Below are 26,334 nucleotides of genomic sequence, written 5' to 3'. Positions count from 1 at the left end.
GACGTACTGGGGCTCCGTAGAACTTTCTTTTGGTACCCCAGGCGACCTCTCCAATGCCTATAACTCGGCCGTTTCCCATTTTTCAACTGCCCCCAAAGAAAGCCTTCAGAAAACGAAGACAAAAGGGGAAAGCTCTCTTCAAGGTCGCTCATGGCGGAGTAAGGGTTTCTCCTATGACATCGCCAACCCTTTTTTTGCCATCGTCTCGTCCCCGATCGTCAAACCCCCCACCTTCTTCGATAAATCTTGTAGGGAATCTCGCTTATGCTTCCGATTCGACTGAGCGAATCCAAGTCTGAGGTACCCTATGTTCCGTGGTTTATTTTTTTTCTCCATTACTTTGTGGTTTTTTTTGGTGAAATTTGCTATTTCGTTTCTTGCGGAAGAATGGGCGGATTTTGATGTTATCTATAATCCAACTCGTTAGGGCTTGCAATCGACGAATTGTCTACTTCTTCCAGTACAAGAATCGATATCTAATGGCTCCATATTAGGTCTTGAGCGGATATTAGGTATAATTAGCCGGTAGAAAAAAACGGATTACCTTGCTGGATTGTTATATAAGAAAATGTGTAAAACTTAACTTCTTCTCTGTTTTTCTTTGATGCAGTAATAATTGTGGTGTAAAATCCTTCAATCATAAATGATGACGGCCTCAACTGTGTTGCGTTAGTTGCTAGTAGTGTACTTGGACTCGCGCTCTTCGCATTTATTTTGTAACAGTTTAGGAGCTTTATTCTTGCTTTTCAGTGTTGCATGACGAGATAGTTGATATCCACTCATAATGAGGTTTATGTGACCTTTCTTGACTGTTCTGTCGATACCTAAATATAATGAACAAGTCTGGATCGATGTACACTTGACTAGCCAATGGTACTTTGAACTTCGTTCACTATGTATTCCTTTATTGAATGGTAATAGACGAACAAAAATGAAAGAAAATATGAAATTTAGGTACGATAAAGAAAACATGATTGCAATGTTTTTGCCTAAAAAATTAGGAATCAAGTGGGAAGAGGGTATTTGATCACAAACAAGAGAGGGGAAAAAAAGAGAAAATGAACCCAAGCCTTGGGATCTGCATTGTGAAAATGATCCCCATTAATACTCACTCCATTGTTTTATTTCTTTTTGCCCCTAGTATAAATGATCAATGATGACCTGGTTTCAGAAAATATAACCATTGTTGTGGCTTTTATCCTCATCCAATTTCTTTTAGATAACATCATCCTGCTATCTACTTTTTCAAGAAATTGCCTATGTTCATGAACAGCTAGGCAAATGAACTAGAAGAATTCAAATCATAGTGTAGAACTCACTGAATTGGACTCATTAACAATGCTGAGTTGTGCTTTATGCCATTTCAAAGTACAGAAGTAATAATTTTATTCCATCATGATAGTAGATGAACTAATTGACATTTATGTATTGATATTTTTGTGGTAAAAGGCCAAAGACAGATTTAAGATTATATAATCCTAGATCAAAGCATAGAATTTGTTGGATTAGACTCATGAATAATCCAAACTAGTGTTTTATGCCATTAAAGTATACAATTAGTCATTTTATTCCACGCAAGAGTGGATAAAATATTGTGCTGAGAATTTAAACTTAAATTCTCAATATGGATGGCTTAATTATTGTGGTGAAAGGCAAACCAGAGCATATATTAAACTTGTATTTTTGAAGAATGTTCGGGTACCTTTCAAACTTAAAATATGCATTATAATATCAGTTTCGATGTATAAATCAAGATGCTCCCCAAAGAAATGGATCATCATCAAAGCATATCAAGTTTGGGGATAATGAGCTAGATTCACGATTAAATTATAAAGCAAGAAGTCAGGAATGTGTAAAGTTGAGAAAATTTAGTGAATACCATCAATCAAGAGTAGAGTTACAAAGTGTTTTCAAATGGTTTTTATATGTGCATTATAGATACCATATGATCTAGTGAGGATTGAAGGGTTCTGCTTAAAGGCTATAGAAGAGGCAGGATGATTCAAAGGACTTGGATAGAAGTATTAAGAATGGTCACCGATACATACTTAAACCTGTAATAAGAGTTGATGTACAAGGATCGACTTAGTTAACTGTAATCTAGCACTACATATGGTGCAGTGCATGTGACAGATTTAAGAGGTTGGAGTATCTAATTGGTTTCCCATCAAGATTATTTAAAATAATTTCCTTTTTAACTTGAAGTAGATAGATATATATTATATCTATAGGTATTTATATATACCTAGAAATATCTATTATGCCTACATATTTGTATATATGTATGTATGTCCACACATATTTGGATATATTACATCTGCATACATACACATACATACACACCCACTTTTTCTTAATGTCTATTGTTTCTCTCAAACACTTTGTGAAAAATCTGAAAAGCAGCCCCTAGAGGACTTAGAGGAGTGTGCTCCAAAAGAAGAGAAATACTTAAAGAGGTTAGTGCATCATGTTCGCACATGCAGATGCCAAGCCATGCTGGGGTGTTTTAATTTCAGTTCTAGAAATATGGTAGAATAGGTGTCACACATGAGTTCATTTTGATAATTTCATGATGTTCTCAATGCACATCAAACACATTACTTTTATTGCCTTTGGCTGTGTTATGCTTAAGGCTGGAATAAGGCTTGGAATAGGCCTTATTCCTGTCAAACCCATTTTAAATTAGAATATCAACTAATTTGGATAAATGTGCTTAAGGGAGGGTTGAAACTTATTCTTGAGGTGGTTAGGCCCTATTATATTTCTGCCTTTACACGGACAATAATATCCTTAGCCCTATATGTATTCTAGCCAGGAGTAAGGAATGTCTGCCATTTTCTTGTTCTCAACCCAACACAGCCTTTAAGATATGGGAGCTCTGATCTTTTGAGTGGCTTTGCACAAAATGGGGATCCACAATAACACAGCGACTTCCTTCATGGTGTTCACTAGGATGTTATGTATGGTAATAGATGTTAGTACTTATACAAGCTAGTTAGCATTTAAGTTGCATGCAAGGATGATGCAATATTTAAGTGTTCTAGTTCGTAAGATGTTCTTAGTTCACAACAAATCCATTACTCTATGTAGACTATAAGAGATTACATTTAGTATACACGAGTCGCAAAAGTGAGAGTGGTTCTGCATGATGTTGGGGGTTCATCGTGACTCTGTGACATCCCTACATAGCTTCACCTAGAAGTTTCAAGTTATAAATGGATATATAAATGTTCTCTCCTTTGTGAATGTTACTTTTAGAAAAACTTCTTCCTGCCATTTAATCGTTATCATCAAATTTAATATTGCAGTCAACTGTGTTAATCAAACCATCACCACAAGAGTTTGAATCCCACATATCTCACTCTGCTTCTATTAGACCTTCATGTTCTTGCTTTAACTTCTAAACTTAAACAACATTAATCCTCCATATATGTAATAAAGTGTAGAACTATGCTTAAGATTAGGGCCAGTTAACCTATTGCCCCACATAATGAAATGAGAACTGATATTTCTCCCTGTCAAAGCATGTCCAAAATATTCGATCAATTTATGCTTCGATGCAGCATTTGGATAGTCACCTGCACTGATTCATAGAGATTCTAGCATTTGACTTTTGGAATCAAGAGGTAAAGTTAACATCATTAAAATATCATCCAATTCATCAGAGTTTATGTCATTAGATTTCACCTCATCCGCTTCCCAGTCATCATAACCATAAACACCAAAAATGATCCACATTGCCATTTCTCTCCTTTGAGTCATTGATGAAAAACTTCTTACATATGCTCACATACCTCATCATTTGTATTCTCATTATTATCATGTCCTGGAATCATTGACTGCCTTGCTTCCCATAAAAAAAATGTGCCACTTAAAAGACACCCAGAAATCCAAATCCACTCTAACAACCACCACCCTTACCTCCAAATTTCTATCCTAAGGTAAATACACCCACTACTTGTTTTTGAATTATATATCTGGCTGGCCTCATTCACCTGACACCTGTGACCAACCTCTTTGATATCAAGGTTTCTAGCTTCCTAATTATTATCCATTTTTAATCATATATACTTTTTTCTACATTCCTTTTTTCTACATTCCTTTCTGCTGTTGCTTTTGTTGTTTGATCTATCTTGAGGAGTACCTTTAGGAAAAAAAAATTAGATGTTCCCTTGAAAGACTTCCATACTTAAGGTCACAAGCTATTTAGTGCTCATGCTAGAGCTTCCATTTACCTACTCATACCTGCTTCTAGATGCTGTTGATGTCCCCTTATGAAGCATCCTTTTCGTTAATAGTGTTCAGTCAAGACGAACTACTGGTTCCTTAAAGTTGCATGGCTTGTTTTGTTTTATCAGTAATACTTATAGTCTCCCATTTGAGGTTATTGTTGACCATGAATAAAACTTATTTTTACATCTTGCACTTTCCAAATCTTATTGTCATTTTAGATATAATACTTTGCCATATAGTTGTTTTGAAATTGCATCTGAAAGTCCTAAGATCAAGTTTGGAAAGTGGATGTTGTTTTTGTGGATAAGCAGGCTTTGTACCAGGTAGGTGTAATTTTGGTAGGTTCAGTCTGGACAGGGTTTTATTTCTGATGGGATAAATGCTGTTATCCCAAATAATGAGTGCAGTTTGTTTCTTGTGCTGTTTGGATGCTGTCTGAGGATAAGAAAAGAAAAAGTTATTTCTGATGTAATGGACAAATTTATGCTTGCAATTTCCTTTGTCTTTGGGCCATTTGATGACAAATAACAATGATAGATTATTTTAACATTACATTAAGTGTATTAAAGTAATAAACTAATTTAACATAATCATTAGCGTATGATACATAAATATTATTCAGGTATTAGAGTTCATAATACAAGCTAAGTTCAGGCTGGAAGACATAGTATAAAAGTTAGTCAGGTCACTTTGCCGAAGTTATGTACAGATCAGGGTTAGATGTCATTTATGGGAACCAGTACAAATGTTCTCTTCATATTTGAGAACCATTGATCCTTCATATTTTCTGTGGTGCATTGATGTGTGTGTAAGCTTCAGTTTTGATAAAAATCGAACGTTCTTTTGGAATAATGTCACTACGACAATTTTTTTAGTCCTAGTAGAAGTTCAGGTATTGAGAGTTAATCTTTCATGTGCTGCATTTTAATCTTTCCTATACTTCGAAATATAAGTTAATGTAGTAAATATAAGTTAATGCATGGCTAGTTGTAATATCGAGTTTGATGCAGATAGTGTGATTGATGGATATTAATTTTCTTTTATTAAGTTAATTAAAATTGTTACTGTAGAGTTAGCAGTGGCTGTGTATCTGATTTTAGCTGTGCTACTTTTTCTGTTCATGTCAGTTTTTCTTCATGAGATGGCCTCTTCCCAGCATGTTGAAGTGGAGGCAGCCAAACTTTTGCATAAACTTATTCAAGAGTCAAAGGACGAGCCTGCAAAATTAGCAACGAAGCTCTATGTTGTATGTATCAATTTTCATATCAAGCAAGAAATCTCAGCAGCTTCAACTAAAACCTAATTTTGTAACCTGATGCCTATCTTTCTGAACTTGCCCAGATATGCCAGCATATGAAATTAAGCGGAAAGGAGCAGTCATTGCCATATCAAGTTATATCAAGGTGAAGCACTTGTTATGTTGTTCAAAGATCCAACCGAGTCTTGGTTTTCATATAGAGGTGTTCTTGTCACTTTATTCTTTTCACCAAATATGATTCCAAATACACCAAAATTCTCTCAAAAGTCTTGAAGAAGCCGAAACTTCAGACTATCACACAGGACCATATGTAACTATTGTACGAAAGGAGCATGTGTCTGCAAAATCTTTCAAATAACACTGGGGAAGATTGAAGATAGGAACTGATTTTAATTTGTGAATGAACTCCTCTTTATTTGCTTCCACTTTCTGCTAGACATGCCTGCGGGAAGCCATAATTGTTTCAAAATGCCTTCAAACACAAGCACCAATTTTTGAGCAACAATGAATGCTCTAAATGACTTAAAATGAGGCTTGCCCTTGCAGTAGTGATGGGCTTGAGGGTGACCTGCCATCAAATTCCTTTTGCTAAAACTTTGCACCGACCTTCTATTCAACTTGTCTTGCATATTAACAGGTTTTATGATTTACCAAGAACCTTTTCAATGTCCATTCCTTCCAATTACTACAGAAGTCCCAATATTCTAATTGAATGGTTTCATGGTTTGTTATTTTACATTAACCATGCTCTCAAATTTCTATCAAAATTCGTAATTGAAGCTGAAATATTTGTAGTTTTACTTAGAGCAAATCTGAAAAATTGAGCTAATTTTGGAACTTCAGATAAAACTGACATTTGAGATCAAATTGACCGTATAGCTGAGCTGTCAATGCAAATTATTGTCATTTCTTCATTTCTTTCAACCAGAAAGGCATTTTCTCTTGTTTTTGTGCATTTGAAAAGATTTAGAAGTGTTGCGACAATTGGTTCCAAAGGGATAATGGGAAGAAAAGGTTTTGATGAGGATTTGCCTATTACAGAAATCAAGTATCATGGTATTTGGATAGTCTCATATTAGATTGCCAGCAAATACAAAAATGATATATTCTGCTCTAATATACTTTGTTAACATTCTAAAGTTGGGACGAATAATTTTTGATTGCCTAGTATAATGATATATATTTTAATTTAAGACTTGTTCTTTATTGTTTCTGTTTTAACTGATTTAGTTTTTATATTTTTAATTTTTATGACGCTCAACCAAAATGGTTCGAATCAAACTGAAACTACTTATATTGCTGAAATTGGGGAAACTGAGTCTCATTTAGCTCATAGCCAGAAAAATCTCATTTAGCTTGGCCAAAATTGAAACTGAAGTTGAGATTTTGAACCTTGATTTAAACTTTTGATAAAATACTGCAATTTACGTTTGCCATTTTTTTTTCTGTTACTGATTTAAATGGTTTACTTCTTTTTCAGCACTCCATCATTAATCTTATTTACATCCCCCCCCCCAACACCCCCCCCCCCCCCCCCCCAAAAAAAAAAAAAAAGATTGAGTAATCTGTCACGGTAAGTCTGTTTAGCAATAAATAAATTTACTATTTATTTCTTTTCTAAAAAATGATCAATTTACTAATTATGAAGAGTCTTCGTTTGACGAACCGGCCGGTTCGGCCTGTAACCGGTACGCCGAAGCAGTGGAAACTAGTACATGACGCTTCTGTGCCGGAGACGAAGAAGACGAAGAGGAGAGAGAGTGCGGGGAAGAGAGGGAGGAAGGAGATTTGTGGCCGCCATCGGAGAGCTGTGGAGGGGCGGCGGAGCCCGCGGAAGGAGGGAGGGGAGCCCGCGGAAGGGGGGAGGGGAGCCCGCGGGGGCGCGGTGGAGGACGCCCCGCAGCTTTTTAATTTGGAGATTTTAAGTGAAGTCGGCAATTTCGTTGCCGACTTCACTTAAAAATATCCAAATTTTTTAATTCGGGGATTTTTAAGTGAAGTCCGCACCCGATTTGCTGACTTCACTTACAATTTCCAAATTAAAAAGCTGCGGCCGCGTCCCCTGTTTCGAAAGCCGCAGCCTCGGCCTCCGCCGCGCCCCTGCGGGTTCTGTCGCCCCCCTCGGCCTCTGCGGCTCTCCGATGGCGGCCACAGGTTTCTTCCCTCCTTCTCTTCCCCACGCTCTCTCTCGTTCTCTTCTTCTTCCCCGGCTCCGGCGGGGAAGAGTTGGCCGGTTCGTACAAGCGAGTTCCGGTAGGCGACCGGTACGCCTACCGATACCGGTACGGCGAACCTTGTGAAAGACAAAACTTCTTACTAGTGGCAGTATAATCCCTTTGGAACTTTAGGATTCTACATCAGAGACGAATCTCAACACTAAGAACTCTTAGAAAACTAGAGGTATCAAATGAGTTTGCTGTTTGCAAGTCAATGTGAGTTTCGACAAAATTTGGCTAGAGTTTGGCTTGCTCAACTAACAAATTAATTGGGCTAGGTTTAGCTTGCTGGAGCTTAGCTCCATTTATCTCAAAATATGAATGTATGAATAACTTTTATATATTATTTAATTATTATTTGCTATATAGAATTCTTATTAAGAAGGCGAGCCTTGGCGCAACGGGTTGCTTCTTTGTGACTTGGTGGTCACAGGATTGAAGCTTGGAAATAGCTTATCTGCAAGCAGGGGTAAGGCTGCGTATATTTGACCCTTTCTAGACCCTACAATGGCGGAACCCTTGTGCACTGGGCCAACTTTTTTTTATATAAATTTTAAATATTTATTTATAAATAACATAGAATATGCATAATAAAATATGGTTCAGCTAATCATAATCATAAGCATAATCATCTTGTCTTTTTCAATCTTTATGGATTCTTGTTTCTCGAGTATGCCCACCCTTGGTTTTGTTCTAGGCTTCTCGATATTCTTTCTCACAACCTCTATTCATGCTATTTTATATCTTCTCCTCCTTTTCTTACCATTTTCAACACAAAACAAAGTGCTTCTCTTTATCGGAGCCTCCTTAAATCTTCGTTGTATGTGTCCATATCTTCCCAATCAATTTCCATCGTTTTATCCTTAATTTGTGCAACTCCTACAGCTCCTTTACTATATTAATTTCTTATTTTATGATTTCTAGTTTTTACCACACATCCATCTTAGCATATTTTAACTATTAACATTAAAATATAATAGATATTACTAGATTAAATTATATAAATGAATTTCTCAAAAGACCTTAAGCGCTTACTAGATCTTCTAGATAGATTGTTTGTTACCATCTCGAGTTTGGCTTGAAATCAATGTGCTGGCTTGAGCAAGTCAAGATTGAGCTAGGTCTAGCTCACTAGTGTTTGGCTCATCTACACCCTTAAGAATCCAGGGGGCACTTGTTGCTTTTCCTAGACTTAAGAGGCATTGGCATCAATACCACGGCAAACCTATTCAAAGGAAAACTTCTTGGAGAAATGTGCCCTTCCCATTGCTAGATGAAGACGAAGGCTTCTAAATGAATAATTAATGGAGACAAGATGACCTATCAAATTTTTTGAATGCAAACAATAATCTAGGAATTTGGCATGAACATAAGCTTATCTTGCTACTTCATCATAATCATTGTAGACCTACAATTATTCAGTATGCTTACCATTACAAGGACGGGAGAGCTTGCCTCCCCCTTAAGCTTTATGCATGTTTAGCTTGCAATAGTGGCGTCTCAGAAATATCCTTGAAAAGCAGTTTGCAACTTGGATGCATTTGCAACAAATCTGTTTGATGGATTGGTGAGATTGTTTCTCATGCCTTGAGACATATTTAAATCCTAATGTGTGACTGTCATTGTCAATCAAAGGTGCATTAATGTTTAATCATCCTTAAAGCAAACCATATGATTCAATATAGCATAAATAAAGGTGTATAACAAGCCATACATCTTAAATAAAATCCAGTTACAAAATTTGAACATGGCCTATTATACATATTACTGTACCTTCAAAATTACAAGAACTGCTATGTTTTTCGATGTTCTTTTAAAATTGCTAGATCCAAAAGCAACTTAAAAAGCACCAAATCCTCTTTCTCTGAAAAGACCCACTGTGTCCCTCACTAACCACTTTGGAAATATTATTAAATGGATGAAGTGAGCTAAACAGCTGGTCAAAGAAGTTTTTCATTGAGAACATACAACCTTATCAAGTGAAAGTTCACTGTGAAAGGTAATCATTACCCATTAATGCATGTAAGATGTAATATGCATTATATTGCTAGATGTGACTACATGTGACTGTTACGTGAACCTAAATGCTCACTTGCTGCATGGCATGTGATAATTGCTGGAAACTTTTATAGAAAACATGGGGATTGCATACGCATTAGCAGTTCATAATTGTACAACAATCTAACGAACAAGATTATTTCCCCCTCTCATGTGCTATCAATGCCAGTTTGGTTTTCAGACTGCACCATGTTATTCTGATAGCACAGCATATAAGTTTTCTAAACTGTAAACTGAAAATCATAATTTGCATTTACATGATTACCTGAAATTTGTTAATCAGGGCAATGGAAACTGTTATCGGGCAGCACGGTCTTGATATTGATGCTTTGAGGTCTTCTCGATTTTCATTTGCTGGTGGGACTTATATGGGGGATCCAGGAGAGATGAGATCAAAAGACAGTCAGACAATTGAGAATCAGTTACCTACCGGTGGAATTGATATGCCTCATAAAAATATGCCCCCTAGCACATGGCAAGTTGCATCAAGTAGTCAAATGAAGGAAGAAGCTTATGCTGGTTCTTTCCAGGCTTATGGTATGCAGAAAGATTCTTTAGCAGCTCCGGGGGCAGCAGATATGACTAGGCATGAGGTACTTGTTTCAAACAGGCCAGCTTTGGGAATAAGTAGGATGGACAGTATGGGACCTGTTCCTCATCAAGGGTCTGTCTCTCAGAAAAGCAGCAAGTCATCTGAGCATGAAAGTCCAGCTAGCATACCAATGGAGGACATCGGATCTGCAAACTCCCAGGAAAGGCATGACACTTCAAAACCAGATCAAGTGAACAAGAAAGAAGTTAAAAAATCTGGTACCAAGAGAAAAAGGGCCGACTCAAAAGCAGATACTGATGTGCATTCTGATAACCCTCTGCAGATAGATGTTCTCGCTACAGGACATAACTCAAGAAAGGGGAAGCAGATAAATAAAGGTGGCATGCAGGGTCCGTTTGCCATTGAAGGTGGTGATAATGAACAAGGAAATCCTGTTCAATATATTGGTCAATTGGAACACTTTCCATCATTATCTAGTGGTGCTGGGTCATTATACAAAGCCAAACTAGAAAATTCTCAGGCTTTCTCAGAGAGGACTATGGACAAAACTAAGAGCTCAAGTTCATTTCCTGTTACTCATGCTTCCAGACTTTCTGAAGAAGTATCTTCTGCACATAGTGTTTTTGGGCTGCAGAAAGGAGGTCTACAGCCACCTAGGACCAATACTCTTGGTTCCGCTTATGTCTGGAACCAGTATAAGTTCCCACTGTCATCAGAAAACTCTCAAGGTTCTGGTCCTGTTTTTATGGAAACTTCTCCTGGAGTCAATAATGAAGCTATTTATACTGGAAATGGACCAAAAATCAATTCAAATGAGGCAACAAATGATGGCTCAAAGCTTGTAAACTTGCCTGCAAATCATGCACATGGTATTGGAAGACTAAATGTAGGAACATCTGGTGCTTTCAACTCTTTTGCTATGGCAAAGATGGGTTTTCCTGCTCCAGCACATTATTCGGGTGCTACGTTTGATGGTCATGAGTTTGCTTCAAAAATGCACCTACAAAGAAGTTTTGAGGTCTCAGGTTCTCAGTTGTCAGAAAAGGGCAAGGATGTGATTGCTGTCAATACTAGCATTGAATTCCCCTCAGGTGTTTCTGCTAAAGCTACAGCTGATTCGGAGATCAGGAAGTCTGGTATCATGAGAGATGGAGCATCCCGATTTTCCCAGAAGTTTTTGGAAGCCCAGGTTGGTTCATCATCTCATGGTACAAAAGCAAATTCATACAGTACCCCTTAGGCATGTCTCCTTTTTTATTTTGGTTAAGTGCCATTCTTTATTCTGACTCCAAAAATTTACCTTCTATACACATTAACTGCAGTGAGTGAACAAACCAAAAATTAACACATAGAGACAGCTATGCTAGATAACATGCATCCATCATCCTTTTTTCTTAATATTTTCTTTTAGAAATAGTTGAGTGAGGTCCAACTCACTTTCATGAAGTTTGTCCTAAGAGATGTTACATCCACATATCCATTGCAGCCCTAAATGATGACCCAATGAAACCGTGTTTTTATTTTTTATATTATTTAAGGGTGCTTGAATATTATATCTAGTCCTACAATGCTAAGTAAATTACCTTCTACTTTTTGTTGTCATTTGTTATTATTAATAATAATTTATATGTGAAACAAGAAGTGATATGTGAGGAGCATCATTCATGTGGAATAATGCTTCAAATTGGGGGGTTATGTTTGACATTCAATATGTCTTAGTCTTTGTTCAGACTAGTTCGAGAACGTGTATGTAATGTAGCACTATCATAAGAAAAGAAAAAAAGACCTATGTTTGGTCATTCAACTTCTCTTTTTCCTCTTCTTTCTTCTTCTGTTCTCTCACTTCTTTCCCTTTTTCTCTTCCAAATAAAAAATCTTATAACCTTCTTCTTAGGATAATTATCAGTTTGATATCAGAGCCAATCCTTCCTGGGGTGATCAGTTGCATCACTCCATGGCTGAAATGTAGATATCTGCAATCCAAGAGTTCTTAGGAGTGAGCTATTAATGAAAGTTTAGACTGCCTTGTGATCATGTTATGATTTATCTGTACTCATTTAGTTTAGCTAGTGTATTCCTCAAAGAGAAGAACTATCACCTCCAAGGAATCCTTTTTCACCCAAGTTGGTTACTCAATAAGGGGCTGGTTCAGACGGATGATTGGAGTTGAAAGATGTGATATCTGAAAGCACATTTGTAGTAAATCTAGCTAAAAATGATCCAATTGTGACATGTTAAACAACTGAGGAACCAACTTACGTAAAGATCTTTAAATTGATTATGCTATTGTTGAAAAATTATTGCATTTTATGGTCTTCCATAGCCAGATGATTCTCCAGATTATTCTCAGGGAACCAAGTGAATCAAGAATTGTTTAATTATTTGCAGTTCAATTTATTACTGAATTATATTCAACTTATTCAGTGTATATTGATGGTCTACAATCAATAATGACATTTATTTTTGGTACTAGTGGTGCTCTCATCATTGTTTATTGTCTTGTCTCCTATGCCTGTTTTTAAGAATAAATATAAGAATATAGCCATAGATTGTCCTACTTTTGCCTTGGTAATTCATGATTCTTGTATCTTAGTGTTTATCTGTATATAGCTGATCTAAAGGTTACAGGTTGTGCTTTAATAGTGATTTACCTTTTTTCCCGTAACCATGACATAACAATTAGTTTATGCTGTTGTGCAGCCCATTTTAGGCAAGTTTACATTCATGTGCATATTTTACTCAACTTATGCAAGTTTTGTGCTTTCTGCTCTTCCTGATGATTAATTTGATTGTTCAGGGAGGTGGAATTCAAGAACGACAGAACGAGGATATTGTTCCAGTGAAAGCTGAGACAGTTCATCAAAGTAGTCAGCATTTCTTTGCTAAACCAAAGTCAGATGCCAAATTATATGGTGGACCAACTAATCATGCAGATATAAATACTCTAAGAAGTGCAGCTCCTAAAGATGTTGGAGTGGGTCTTACATCTCAGGCCTCTTCTTCTTCGAACATGCCTTTTAAGGAACAGCAATTGAAACAGCTTAGAGCTCAGTGCCTTGTATTTCTTGCATTCAGGCATGATAAGATACTTTTTATTGATTTTGCGTGCCTTTATATAGTATCAGCAAGCCAATAAAAGAGGTGTTATGTATTGATCATCCAAACAATCTGATGTTTGATTTGAACTACTCTCTGTTGCATGCAGAAATAATTATGTGCCTAGGAAGCTCCATCTTGAAATTGCACTTGGGCGAAGCTACTCCAAAGAAGGTGAGAATATTTTAATATCAGCATGCATTTTTATGATATCAAAGTTTGTATCATTCTCTTGCATATGCTTATCTCTCCCTTTGTTTACTTGTTTAGGTGTCAGTGCAGATGGAACTCACAAAGGCTTGAGTGACTGCAGGGCAGCAGATGCATCTACGAAGGAGGCTGGTAACAGTCTCGAGAGCTCTATTATGTTCTGTAGGGCAAATGATATTGCCAAAATACCACCAAGTACTTCATCTACTGGAAGTATAGTGGAAACAGACTCATCATCCAAGGATACAGAAAACACAAAGAAGAAGAGCAAGAAATGCCCAAATTCATACAGTTCCATGATGGCAGAAGAAAATAGGCGACCTCCAGTTTTTAAACAAAAAACAGATTCAGAAATACGGTCTCAGGAAACTGCAGAATCACGTGCAGTATCTGTCATGCCACAAGAGTCGGACTCTCTGATACATGCTGGAAAAGGTGCCTCAGACAATCATTGTGATAGGAGTGGTCCAGAGAATGCTAAGCAGCAAGCTGCCTGGACAAACCAGGTTACATCTGTTTTTGGTGTCAATAAGCTGCCTCCCAAGCCTGAGGGGGCTATTGCAACAAGAACCAGTATTTATGATGTCCCTTCTAAAGATTCACTGGCAATGCCGTTGATTCATCGTAATCAGTCTCAAATCATCGGTGGCAGTGATGGTTCAGGCAAGTTACTTAAGCCAGATTCTCCAATGCCAGAGTCTAACTCACTGGCAGATAAATACCAGTCTTTGGTACCAGTAAAAGAGCAGAATCTGCAGATTATAGGAAACAAAGTTGAAAACTTCAAGCACATGGTGAACCCTTCAAAGGATGCAAACATGTTTTTCACTCATGTTAATTCTGCAGAAAAGCTTTTTGCAGCTTCTGAGTCGATAATATCTAATTGTCCACCTAATATTTATGCCGGAAGTAGTGAGCTGAACGAAAATAGGGTTTCTGTTATCCAAAAACATTGTGGTTCTGATGGATTCAAGACTTTGACCATCAATGATACAGTAAAACATGGAAATTTGGTGACAATGCTGGATAAATTTGCTGATCAAGAAGAGGGCAACAAATCATCATCTGATGAGATGCCTCCTCCTCCAAAGTACACTACCTTAGAAAAGTGGATGATGGATCAGCGGAAAAGGAAACTTGTTGAAGAGCAAAAAAGGGTGTTAAAGCAGAGGAAGGCCGAGGAAAGAATTGCGGCATGCTTTGACAAGTTAAAGGTAATACTTCTACATGCTGGTATCATTCTCTGGGCATATTTCAGTGAATCAGTTCTTTTGAAATAATAACATGTTACAGTGGAGTTTTAAGTACTTGGTCTTTGTTAACTTGGCTACTAGAGTACTGCAGTCTTAAAAACAATGACTTAGCTCAGAAAAATTATTAAATTCAAATGGAAAATTTCTTCTGTGCTGAGAGGAAGAAATCAGTTGCAAAGCTGGAAGCTGCATAACTACATAGTGTATATACCATCTCATGATGGGCAGGAATATTTGAAAGCAGATCCCACGCTTACAAGAAAACATTCACAAATTTTGTGGATTTCAGTCATATTCCTATAAAAATTAAAAGATGCAAGTCGATGTAGAAGAAAGAAGACTTTCTATCTCATTTCTAACAGAACTTTCATCTACTGTGTGGCAACTAATCCTTGTTTGTCCATGAGTTAACTCCATTTCATTCTGACTGGCCATCCAGAGACCCATATTTCTTCCTCCATTTATGAACACTACCATTGCAAAGATCCAAGTCTCTTCAAATATGGTTGATTCCCAAATTTCATCATCCTATAAAATGTGACCTTTGTTTAAAATTTGAGGTTCCTTGTATCAAGTGACCCATTCTTTTGAAACCTTCTTCTTGTATGGGGTTGTCCCAAATTCTAGAGTCAACCAAGATGGGAAAAAGTCCAGCTAAAAGCTGTTAGTTATGCCACACATGTTCCTCTTTAATTATTCTTTTGCTTAATGTGATTATTATTTGGAATGACCCTTTCTTTTTTATCAATAATCTAACATATCTTGTATTTAAGTACACAAGCTACTCATCCTCACAATATCTATTTTAAAAGTTTGATGAAAAGAACAACAACGTATAGTTGATAGTGAAGAAGCATATTAGGATGACATAATGCTTTTGATCTGACTCCCAGTTGAAGAACTTTCTGTATTCTGAAATTGTAATAACAAAGACAATATTGATATTGTAAACTGAATCAGATTTTGTTTTTGTTATTTTATATAATCTGGAATGTAGTTTCTGGTGGATGCTTTCAATCCAAATATGAATATTTTAATGAAACATTACGTCTTATTGAAGTGGAATATGGTCCTTGTTGTTACTAAGTCATTTTGGATTTAAAGGTGATTGTTTATTGGGATTTTATGTCCAACAGTCTTAGGCCCTGTTTGGGGGAGCTGTTGGCAGTAGAGCTGTTGGAAGTAGAGCTGTTAGAAGTAGAGCTGTTGGAAGTAGAGCTTTTATAAAAAGCTATTTGCTGTTTGGTAACTACATTTCTAAAGTGCTGTGGCACTTTAACATTTGTTTGGTAAACAAACTGAGAAAGTACTTTTGTATGACAAAATGACCATAAAGGACATTATTAGTATTATACAATAGTGCATAATAAAATATAATATATATTAATACATAAATATATGATATAGTATAATATTAATGTAATGTAACATAATATTATTATAATATAGTACTATAACATTGTATACTATAGGATAATAATTTAAAATAATATTAAATTATTTAACATAACATAATATTATATTATATTATATTTATAGTATAATACAATAATAAATGTATAAAATATTATAATTATTAGTATAAATTAATTTTTTACTCTTTTGATGACCATTTATTTTTCTAACAAATTTTCTAACTAGGTGAAAAATTGGTTAAATAATTACTAATATTTTTATTTATTTATTTATTATTTTATTTCATTGAAATATATTTATTTATTATTTTATTTATTTATTTATTCGTTCATTTATATACATATTTATTTATTTATTTATTTTTCTTTAATTTTCTTTTTTTTCCTTTTCTTTTTTTTCTTCTCTTTTTTTCTTTCCTTTTCTTCTTTTTTTTTCTTTTCTTTTTTCTTCTCTTCTTCTCCTTCCTTCCTCTCTTTCCTTCTTCTCCTTTCTTCTTCTCCCGCGAAGCCGGCGGCGCCGGAAGGGGGACCGGGCCGCGGGAGGGGGGCCGGGACGGCGGGCCCCGACGGCCGCGGGAGGAGGGGGGCTCGGGAGGGGGCCGGGACGGCGGGCCCCGACGACCGTGGGGGAAGGGGGGCTCGGGAGGCGGCCGGGACGGCGTGCCGCGGCGACCGCGGGGGCGGGAGGGGGCCGGGACGGCGGGCCCCGACGACCGCGGGGGGAGGGGGGCTCGGGAGAGGGCCGGGACGGCGTGCCGCGGCGACCGCGGGGGAGGAGGGGCTCGGAGGGGGCCGGGACGGCGTGCCGCGGCGACCGCGGGGGAGGGAGGGCCTCGGGAGGGGGCCGAGACGGCGGGCCGGCCGGGGAGGCAGCGGCCATGGCGGCCCCTTCCTCCCCTTCCCTTTTTTTTTTGGCTGTGTGGTGGGTCGCAGCGGCGGGGGGCTCGGGTGGGGGCTGGGGGGCGCGGCCACGGGTGGCCGGCGTGGTGGCTGCCTCCCAAAAAAAAAAAAAAGAGAGGAGGGCCGACGGCATTGAGGAGAAGGAGATAGAGAGGAAGAGAGAGAGAGAGAGGGGGGGATGGTGAGAGAGAAAGAGGCGGTGGGATTGAGATTTTTGGGAGGGAAAAGAAACTTTTAAATGGGGGTATTTTGGTCAAAAATACAGCTTACCGACAAAGCTGAAAACAGTGTTTTCGGAAAGCTCCAAAATTGAGCTTCTGCCAAAAAACTGTTTTCAGCTTCCCGCAAAAGCTGAAACAGCTTCTTGGAAATTTTACCAAACACACTTTTTTCCCTAAAAGTACTTTTGGAGGGCCAGAAAGTGCTTTTTGGCCCTCCAAAAGCTCCCCCAAACAGGGCCTTAGGCTTTGAGCCCATTATCCTTTTCTGAGTAATAATAGTTGGTTAGCTTATACTTGCTTGAAGTTATAATGCTCTGTAAATGTTGTACTGCATGTGTTTTGGTGGCTAAAAGCATCATTTACATTGCCATTTGGATGGGGGTAATATGAACTTGGAACATGCTTTAAAGTATTGGAACATTCCATGTTGTGTAAAATATGAAGATTTCTATAGCACCAATTTGATATCATATATGTAAACAAGATGTTAGAGGGTGATCCTTGGTGCAACGGTAAGTTTGCTCCATTGTGACTTGGAAGTCCTGGGGTCAAAACACGGAAACAGCTTCTTCGCATGCAAGGGTGAGGCTGCATACACCTAACCCTCTCTAGACCTCTCAATGGTGGGAGCTTTATGCACTAGGCTGCCTTTTTTTTATATTGAAAAAGATATTACATATTTTGTCGTGATTTTGTTTATTTCACATTTCTGTTATGGATTTTCTCTAAAAATTTTAAAGCTGAACCCATTTCTTTAGTGCTTTTTTTTTTTTGCTTTTATAGTTAGGCTTTAGGAGGAACCTAGATCAGAGTGATCAAAACTTAATTTGTAGCTTGAAGCAAATGATGCTGCAGTACTGGCGTAATCTTATCGAGCAAACCAACCACACCAAGGATATTTTTTTCTTAATTGATCATTAAACTCTCAGTGAGTGTTAGAATGATCAATCTTGAACTTCCAAAGACCGCTGAAATGTTTATGCTCCCTTTTAGATTGCCTGGTTCCATTTGCACTTCTTCATCTATTGGTCTAGGACTTGGCATAAGTTTTAAGGATGTGAGTCGAGAAACCTCTAACTAGATTTTTGAGTCCTATGTATTTCTTCAATGAATAAAAGAACCGACAGTAACCATTACTCTGACAGGACAATTGTTCTAGAGGATGTTTTTGTAAGAGTCCATTTATCTCCTACAAAGACTATGCTGTTACTGAAATAATCTATAGTTTTTTTCTCTTGTTTCTTCTTTCTATTAGTTTTTCTTATATAAGATCATAGAATGTCATGTACACATGATTTGGGAAAGTTGTTCTCCTCCAAAATTTTATCTTTTGCAAGGTTGCCTTGTCAGAATGGAATTCTTAACAATGTCAATCCTTCTAAAGCAAGTGGAATGGTTACATCGAATTAGCACAGTTTACAGGAGCTATTCGGGATGTTGCTTAAAACTTTCCTTTTGTTTGCTGCCTATGGCTACTTTTGGAATCACATTTTATTGGTTATTGTAAGAAGCATGCCCATTGAAGCTTTCTAAGGACAGTATTTTCATACTCTTGACCTGAATCAAATGCTAAACAAGATATATTTTTAGCTCAAATACAAGCCGGTAAAATTGGTTGACATTAAAATCATCTAAGTTTTTGATGACATTTACGAGTCTTCACAGATAAAAATTTGCAAGATTCAATACCAGTTCTCAGATTTGTCGGTCATCTGGCAATAGAAGTCATTTCTTAGAAGTCATAAGTCTGGAATGTGCTTATGGGGGGAGCCTGATAATTTTGATATGTAACCGCTTCCAAATTGGATAATTGGGAATTCCATATGATAGGCCTATTAGTATGGATAAAGCTTGGTTTAGTCAGTCTTCCTATTAGAGAGAGAGGAGGTGAAAAAAAAAAGTTTTGTAATGTATCCTCTGAACCAATTTCTGTATATTGATCGATAAATACAATATGGATGACACTTGGTTTCGTCGATCTTCATTATTAGAGAGAGTGGTAGTTTTATGGTTTTTCCCCCTAAAGTTGTCAATGGATATTCTTTTTTCTGGCCTCCTTGATTCAACCAGTTTCTTTCTGTTGATAGAGAAATACAAAAGAAGTCTATGTTTTATGCTGTAAGTACATGCACATACATCTGTACCACCATATGTACATTTAACTGACACAAACTCCTGAGATGAGGTTGAGCCAGCAGTTTGGTAGTTGCCTAAAGAGCTGTTTCTTACCCTTCCTTTTGCATGTGCCGCATGGATGCATGCGTGCATAAACACATGGAAATATGCAAAAAGGGAGGGTAAGTGCTTGTTTTCTGTTTCTTATCTTCTAAATCATTTTCTAATATATTTAAAAATAAGAAATGGCACTTTTTGGGCATAAAAACAACACATATTACTTTTATGAATGTATCATACATGAAATCCTCTGCATTATGAATGTCTGTGATGCTTTGCTGATTATGATTACTTATGCATGTTATCACTATTATGACAACTTAAATTGCAGACTGAGATAGAAAATGGCCTATGCATTTTCAGAAATTGCATCGATTTAGTGTATACATTGCTATATATAATAGTGTACCTTTTATTAGACTATAATGTAGATTGCGAATGACTCTAGTTACCCTTACAGAGATATTGGCGATTATGTGCTTATTAGCAAAGCAATCTTATGCATTTTATCATGTAGTATGAATACACAATATTTAATCTTTCAACGCAGTCCACCATTTATTCCCTCCATATCCTGTACAACTCAAAAGTTCCTGTATTTAACTTTTATAAATTCATCTCCAAAGAACGTGTCATTTTTTCCACCATTAAGATAGTGCAGAATTTTTTCTGGACATCTCAGGGTTTATTCTCATTGCTTATTTTATATCCTAATCTACATCCACTAGCCTACATCAGCATATCACTTGAATGTGTTTTAATATTAAATTAATTTATGTGCTGCAATATTGACATGGATTTTTAAAAAAGATTATGTTATAACTGAATTAAATCATAATTTTTGGACATATGATGCAGTGTGCCTTATGGTTACTGATTTGGTATTCAGTAAAAGGAGTAGATATTAGATATTTCTAATTTTGTTCATATTTTCTTGATTTTGTCGTCTCTTCTTAATATCACTTTCGTTCATTGTCTTTGTTACCTTTGTTTTTTTTCTGTAAGCTTCTTACTCATTTCAGTTAATATTGTCTTTACCCTGCCTATTGAAGAAGTGGAAAGGAAATGTAAACCTTTGCTAGAAAATTTGCTGCCATGGTAAATTGTTAAATTGTATCATGAATCCTTTTGTTCTTCCTGATTAGTAAGCACTAATATACTATACTGTCATCATGGTAGTGCCCCCCGGATTATATATTTTTTATTATTTAAATCCATCTGGCAAGTTTTCATAAAATATGATGTATGTTCAATTTATGATTTTCTAGATGCAGATCTATTATGTGATGTACATTAGTTCTTTTGCTTTTCTTTGTATTGTAAAATGTCCTAATGCAGTTTCTATTAATCAGGAATGTGTGAGTTCATCAGAAGATATCTCTGCCAAGACAAAAAGTGTGATTGAATTGAAAAAGCTTCAACTTCGAAAGCTTCAACGTCGTTTACGCAGGTGCCTAAACACTTTGTTTGATACTTATTTTCAGTAAAGTTTCTGTAATAGCTTGGCAAGGCACGAACATGACATCTTATCATTTTAACTGCCTCGACCTTTTCTTTGGTGTATATGTTCTGTTATTCAAATTATCTTTCTTGACACCTTTATTTTTTCGGTGGGCAGTGATTTTCTGAATGATTTTTTCAAACCCATTACGTCTGATGTGGAGCGTTTGAAATCATTCAAGAAACATAGACATGGAAGGAGAATGAAACAACTTGAAAAATTTGAACAGAAAATGAAGGAAGAGAGGCAAAAGCGAATTCGTGAAAGACAGAATGAATTCTTTCGTGAAATAGAAATCCACAAGTGGGTATTATTATGCAATTATCTTGCAACATTCCAACATTCTTTTCCTTTTAATGAAAGAGCCTTAAATATCTATGGAAATCTAGTTGTAAATTTTTTTTGGAGTTTGTATTAGACTTTTTGTTGTTGATTCAACTGTTCATATAGCATGTTAGCATTATTGATGTCAGACCTAGCCATTGAATTTACAGGGAGAAACTAGAGGACTATTTCAAGATCAAGAGAGAGCGCTCTAAGGGTTTCAATAGATATGTGAAAGAGTTTCATAAAAGGAAGGAACGAATACATCGAGAGAAGATTGACAGAATCCAGCGTGAGAAGATTAATCTACTAAAGAACAACGACGTGGAGGGATATTTGAGAATGGTTCAGGTTGCTGCCAACATTTCTATTTCTAGTTACTTTTCTGCATTTTAACTCTATCTTCTTTTTGTATCAATCCATTTGTTTCTGTGTAGGATGCAAAATCGGATCGTGTCAAACAACTCCTTAAAGAGACAGAAAAGTATCTTCAGAAGCTGGGTTCAAAGTTACAGGACGCTAAGGCGAGGGCAAGACGGTTTGATATGGAAATGGATGAGAGCCGAGCAGTTAACTTTGTTGAGAGGAATGAGGATGCAGATGACAACGAATACGAATGTGACCAGGCTCAGGTAAGTTATTTTTATGTACTTATATAGGATGGTTTCTATTTTTATCTGACTTTGTCTATCTGTGCTGCAGCATTATCTGGAAAGCAATGAAAAATACTATAAGTTGGCTCATGGGTACTCTCAACATCTGACTTAAATTTTCTAGATCTCAGTTATTTAGTGGTTACATATTTATCATTGCTGGCTGATGTTTTTTTTATATTTTTTAAAAGAATTGTAAAATTTTAGTCATATTCTCTAACCTGTCTATTTTCAGCTATTATTATAATACAATGACTATTATGTTTTTCAGTATAAAAGAGATCATCAATGAGCAGCCAGCTTCTCTCCAGGGTGGAAAATTGCGGGAGTAAGTAATGATTAGATTCCAGTTTTGTTATCATTTACTTTGAGTTGCTTTCTATATAATTTTTTTATCTTTGATTATGAGTCATAGGTGTAACATTCTACTAAAACTTCAACTAATATGATTTTTGCTACTTGGTTATAGGTATCAGATGAATGGTTTGCGTTGGTTGGTCTCCTTGTACAATAACCACTTGAATGGGATTCTAGCAGATGAAATGGGACTTGGAAAAACTGTTCAAGTATGGTAGTATGGTTCAATGCGATATTGTGCCTCTTCATTTGATGCCTTCTGTGGATTTCATTTATCATCTCTATGTCCTGTCTGTGCAAGAAGAAACTGACAAGCATCTTACTAACAGGTCATTGCTCTGATATGTTATCTTATGGAAACAAAAAATGATAGGGGTCCATTTCTAGTTGTAGTACCATCATCTGTACTCCCTGGATGGGGATCTGAAATGAGCTTCTGGGCACCTGGTATAAACAAGATCACATATGCTGGTCCTCCGGAAGAGAGGCGTAGGCTATTCAAGTAATGGCACGTTGTTGTGAAGAATATTGTTTTGCCATTTTTTTATGTGAAAAAGAACTTTGACGATCTCTTTCTTCTGCAGAGAAATGATCATACATCAGAAATTCAACGTTCTTCTGACGACTTATGAATTTCTGATGAACAAACATGATAGACCGAAGTTAAGCAAAATTCATTGGCATTATATAATAATTGATGAAGGTCATCGCATTAAGAATGCGTCCTGTAAGCTCAATGCAGACCTGAAGCATTACCGGAGCTCTCACCGCTTGCTCTTGACTGGAACGCCTCTACAGGTTGTCTTGCACCCATCTTCGGATTTGTCTCCTTAATTGTTATGCGATTTGCTTTTATCTTTTTCACTTTGAATTTTACCTTCGAAAGACTAGTTGTTTCATCAATGTTTGTTTCTTTTTATTTGTTGCATTGAGGATCCTATTTGCTAAGTCCTTAAGTTTTAACTGATGTTATCTTTGTCTAAATGTTCATGTTCTGTGCTGAGATTCTTTTTCCCCTCGTTAGCAAAACAATTTGATGAACACTCAACTTTTGTTTAAATTCTGATAGTAAATTTCCTTTTGCTGATAACACCTGGCAATTTTTATGTAGAACAATCTTGAGGAGCTGTGGGCACTGCTTAATTTCTTGTTACCTAATATTTTCAACTCATCAGAGGATTTCTCTCAATGGTTCAATAAACCATTTGAGGGTAGCGGTGATAACAATCCTGATGAAGTGAGTTTTTTTTTAATAATTAAAATTTATGATGGTTTTTTCATTTTTGATTGACTTAAAATGCTGTCCTACATATGCAGGCTTTACTTTCTGAGGAGGAGAATCTTTTGATTATAAACCGTCTTCACCAAGTTCTTCGACCTTTTGTACTTCGAAGGCTGAAACATAAGGTCTTCAATTGCTTTATCTATATTTATGTCAAGTTTTACTTTTTTTCTTTTTTAAGTTGACTGTGAACTTGAGAAGCTCGATGTCAGAATCTTCTGCGGGGACTTGCTGCTTTCAATTGACTCATTGCTTCAAGATACATATATATATATATATATATATATATATATATATATATATATTAGGGTAACTAATTGTGATAGCCCAAAGGTTTCAGATCTCATCATTTGTCTTTGTAGTCTGTACCATTCACTTATTGATATGGTATGAGATGCAGGATTCTCTCTGTATGCACCCAGGGTTCTTGAACTGAATGATACCCCTGTGTCAATACACGTCGATATAATTCTTAGCATCACGCATAAGTCGGGTTGGTTCAGGTTAGAGACTAACTTGGAACCAACCCAATCCTCATTGGTTGTTTATTTTTGAAACCAGAACCGAACCGATCAATGTTGGAACCTGACCCAACCCAATCAAGATTGGGTTGGTTTGGGCCGATTATTAGGTTATGCTAATTTTTTTTTTAAAAAAGCAAGTAAATTATTGATTTTATTCAAGAACAATATAATGCCTCTAGCCTCAACAAATATGAAAATGAAGCTATCATAGAAGATGTTCAGTAAAAGAACCAAAATAAAATCCAACAACAGCAATACTTTATCCAAAAATTAGAAAATATAAAGTTAGAAGCTATGTCTGTTGCAAATTATAGACTAACAAATGAGGGCAAATTCTATGTCCAATTTAACCACAAATTAGTACATGCAAAACAAGTGAATAGAGAATTGAAAGAAATAGATAGGGGAAAGAGAATTATAGATGATACTAATATTATTCAAATGTTTAAAACAAGCATAAGGAAATATTTAATCAGACCTATCCATCCAAAAAACAAACAAAAGTTAAATCTAATGATAATCAAGGAAGATATCTAGTGTCACAAGCTCAAATCCAACAAATAATGTGTACGCGAATGAATGGATTGGGTTGGTTGGGTTTGGGTTACTCAAACCCTTACACCAAACCCGACCTAATCCAATTGGGTTTCAAAAAATTGGAATGGGTACCAAGCCAATCCCATCTAAACCCAAACCAATCTTGAACAAAACCCATGTGCGCCCCTAACAATGCTTGGTATGGGGTAATATAATAGAATAGGGCACTGTTGAGAATTTTAACCTTGGATAGCCCAACAAACAAGTGATTCATATTGTGGCTGTAGGAATTGACAATAGGAAAAGTATCAAAAAGAAAACCATGAGGGCTGCACGAACATTACACAACTAATCTAAATGTATGAAACTATGAATATTAAAAGAATCATGATACTTTTTCAGAAGACAAGCTTTGATTTTTCTGTTGCATTTTCTTATTTTTTTAATGTTGATCTGGACAAAACTCCTGCTAAACATCCAATGTGCTCCATCAGTTTTATTCTTGCATCATGTCTTTGCTACTTTGACTAAGGCTGGTCAAGAGTTATTAAATATGTCCTTAGGATAAAGGGCCAAAATATCTGATGCATTGAACATCTAAGCCTGCGATATTGTTTCTGGAAGTGGACTTTACGAAATCTACACCTATGATATGTTTTTGGAGGTGGGACTCAAGTGTTGAACATTCAATGTGGAACAAACCATCATTCAGTACGATAATCACATGGGTTGCAAACTTATTATCAGATTAGCCAAGATAAGAATTAGACAGCGTGGCAGTCAATTTTGATGCCATAGCCTTGTATGTATACATTTTAGGTGCTATAACGTGCCAATCCTTATATTCAACATTCAAATGCATTCTGTATGAACACGCTAGCTTAAAAAATCAAAGATAACTGTTTGTTAACTATATTATTTTTTTCCCTTTTACAGTTTATACCAACAGGTAAAGATTTGTTACTTTGTTACAGGAATCTTGTAAATTGGGTGAACCCATGCTATAAGAACTCTGTGTTTCTTGTTGTGTATCTTTTCTTCCTTACACTTACATCACTACTTATGGCTGCTGTGACTGCAATTTAAATTCTTAGGCTCTTCTTGATTTATGACCCATTATGATCTAAATATTCTTTATCTGAACTTCTGGAGGTTTGTATCAAGTCATTGCCTTTTGATGGATGTGAATTTCGTCATATTGTTTCTTGCTAACCTACTTGACTTGCTTCATTGATGGAATGACTCAAGAATCTTTTCCCTTGCTCAACTTTAATAGTCAAACTAGCATCGGGTTAGCTGAGTTGGGATTAATATGTTTGAGCTGTAACTGCTGTCAAAGGAGAAGAATGTCTTGTATTCCATTTGATCAGCATATAAAACTAGTAGTAGGGATTGATTTTATGTATTTTGATACACATATCAGGCTATTTGTTCCTTATGCACCACCATCACCCTAACGCGAGACACACACATGACAACACCTGGGTAAATTAAATATAAAGCGAATAGTGCAAATCCTCTTTCTGCTCTCTCCATTAAGCGATTTTCCTACAAATGGTCTTCAGTAG

At 36.5% G+C, this 26,334-nt stretch overlaps 1 protein-coding gene across 3 annotated transcripts in view; it reads left to right on the top strand.

Moving 5' to 3' along the window:
* The window catches only part of LOC103696185 (uncharacterized), a 38,895-nt gene continuing 12,561 nt past the window's right edge, over positions 1–26,334 (top strand). For all 3 annotated transcript variants that reach the window (XR_015986937.2, XR_005513111.3, XM_039129395.3), the window contains exons 1-18: positions 1–300; positions 5,361–5,479; positions 5,575–5,636; positions 10,049–11,507; positions 13,116–13,393; positions 13,524–13,588; positions 13,685–14,838; positions 20,941–21,038; positions 21,207–21,392; positions 21,584–21,764; positions 21,851–22,045; positions 22,116–22,159; positions 22,338–22,394; positions 22,536–22,632; positions 22,753–22,925; positions 23,008–23,221; positions 23,535–23,660; positions 23,741–23,830. Coding sequence is in view for 1 of the 3 variants with exons in the window: in XM_039129395.3 (XP_038985323.3) it covers positions 5,375–5,479; positions 5,575–5,636; positions 10,049–11,507; positions 13,116–13,393; positions 13,524–13,588; positions 13,685–14,838; positions 20,941–21,038; positions 21,207–21,392; positions 21,584–21,764; positions 21,851–22,045; positions 22,116–22,159; positions 22,338–22,394; positions 22,536–22,632; positions 22,753–22,925; positions 23,008–23,221; positions 23,535–23,660; positions 23,741–23,830 (4,584 nt within the window). In the remaining 2 variants the exon portion in view is untranslated. The remainder of the gene's footprint in view (positions 301–5,360; positions 5,480–5,574; positions 5,637–10,048; positions 11,508–13,115; positions 13,394–13,523; positions 13,589–13,684; positions 14,839–20,940; positions 21,039–21,206; positions 21,393–21,583; positions 21,765–21,850; positions 22,046–22,115; positions 22,160–22,337; positions 22,395–22,535; positions 22,633–22,752; positions 22,926–23,007; positions 23,222–23,534; positions 23,661–23,740; positions 23,831–26,334) is intronic.

The sequence above is a fragment of the Phoenix dactylifera genome, chromosome 5 (genome assembly GCF_051530095.1).
Source record: "Phoenix dactylifera cultivar Ajwa chromosome 5, Ajwa_hap1_PhDact_Kaust_v1.1, whole genome shotgun sequence".
In the NCBI taxonomy this organism is placed as follows: Eukaryota; Viridiplantae; Streptophyta; class Magnoliopsida; order Arecales; family Arecaceae; genus Phoenix; species Phoenix dactylifera.
Note: the sequence above shows the minus strand (reverse complement) of the source record. Positions and strands in the feature narration are given on the sequence as shown.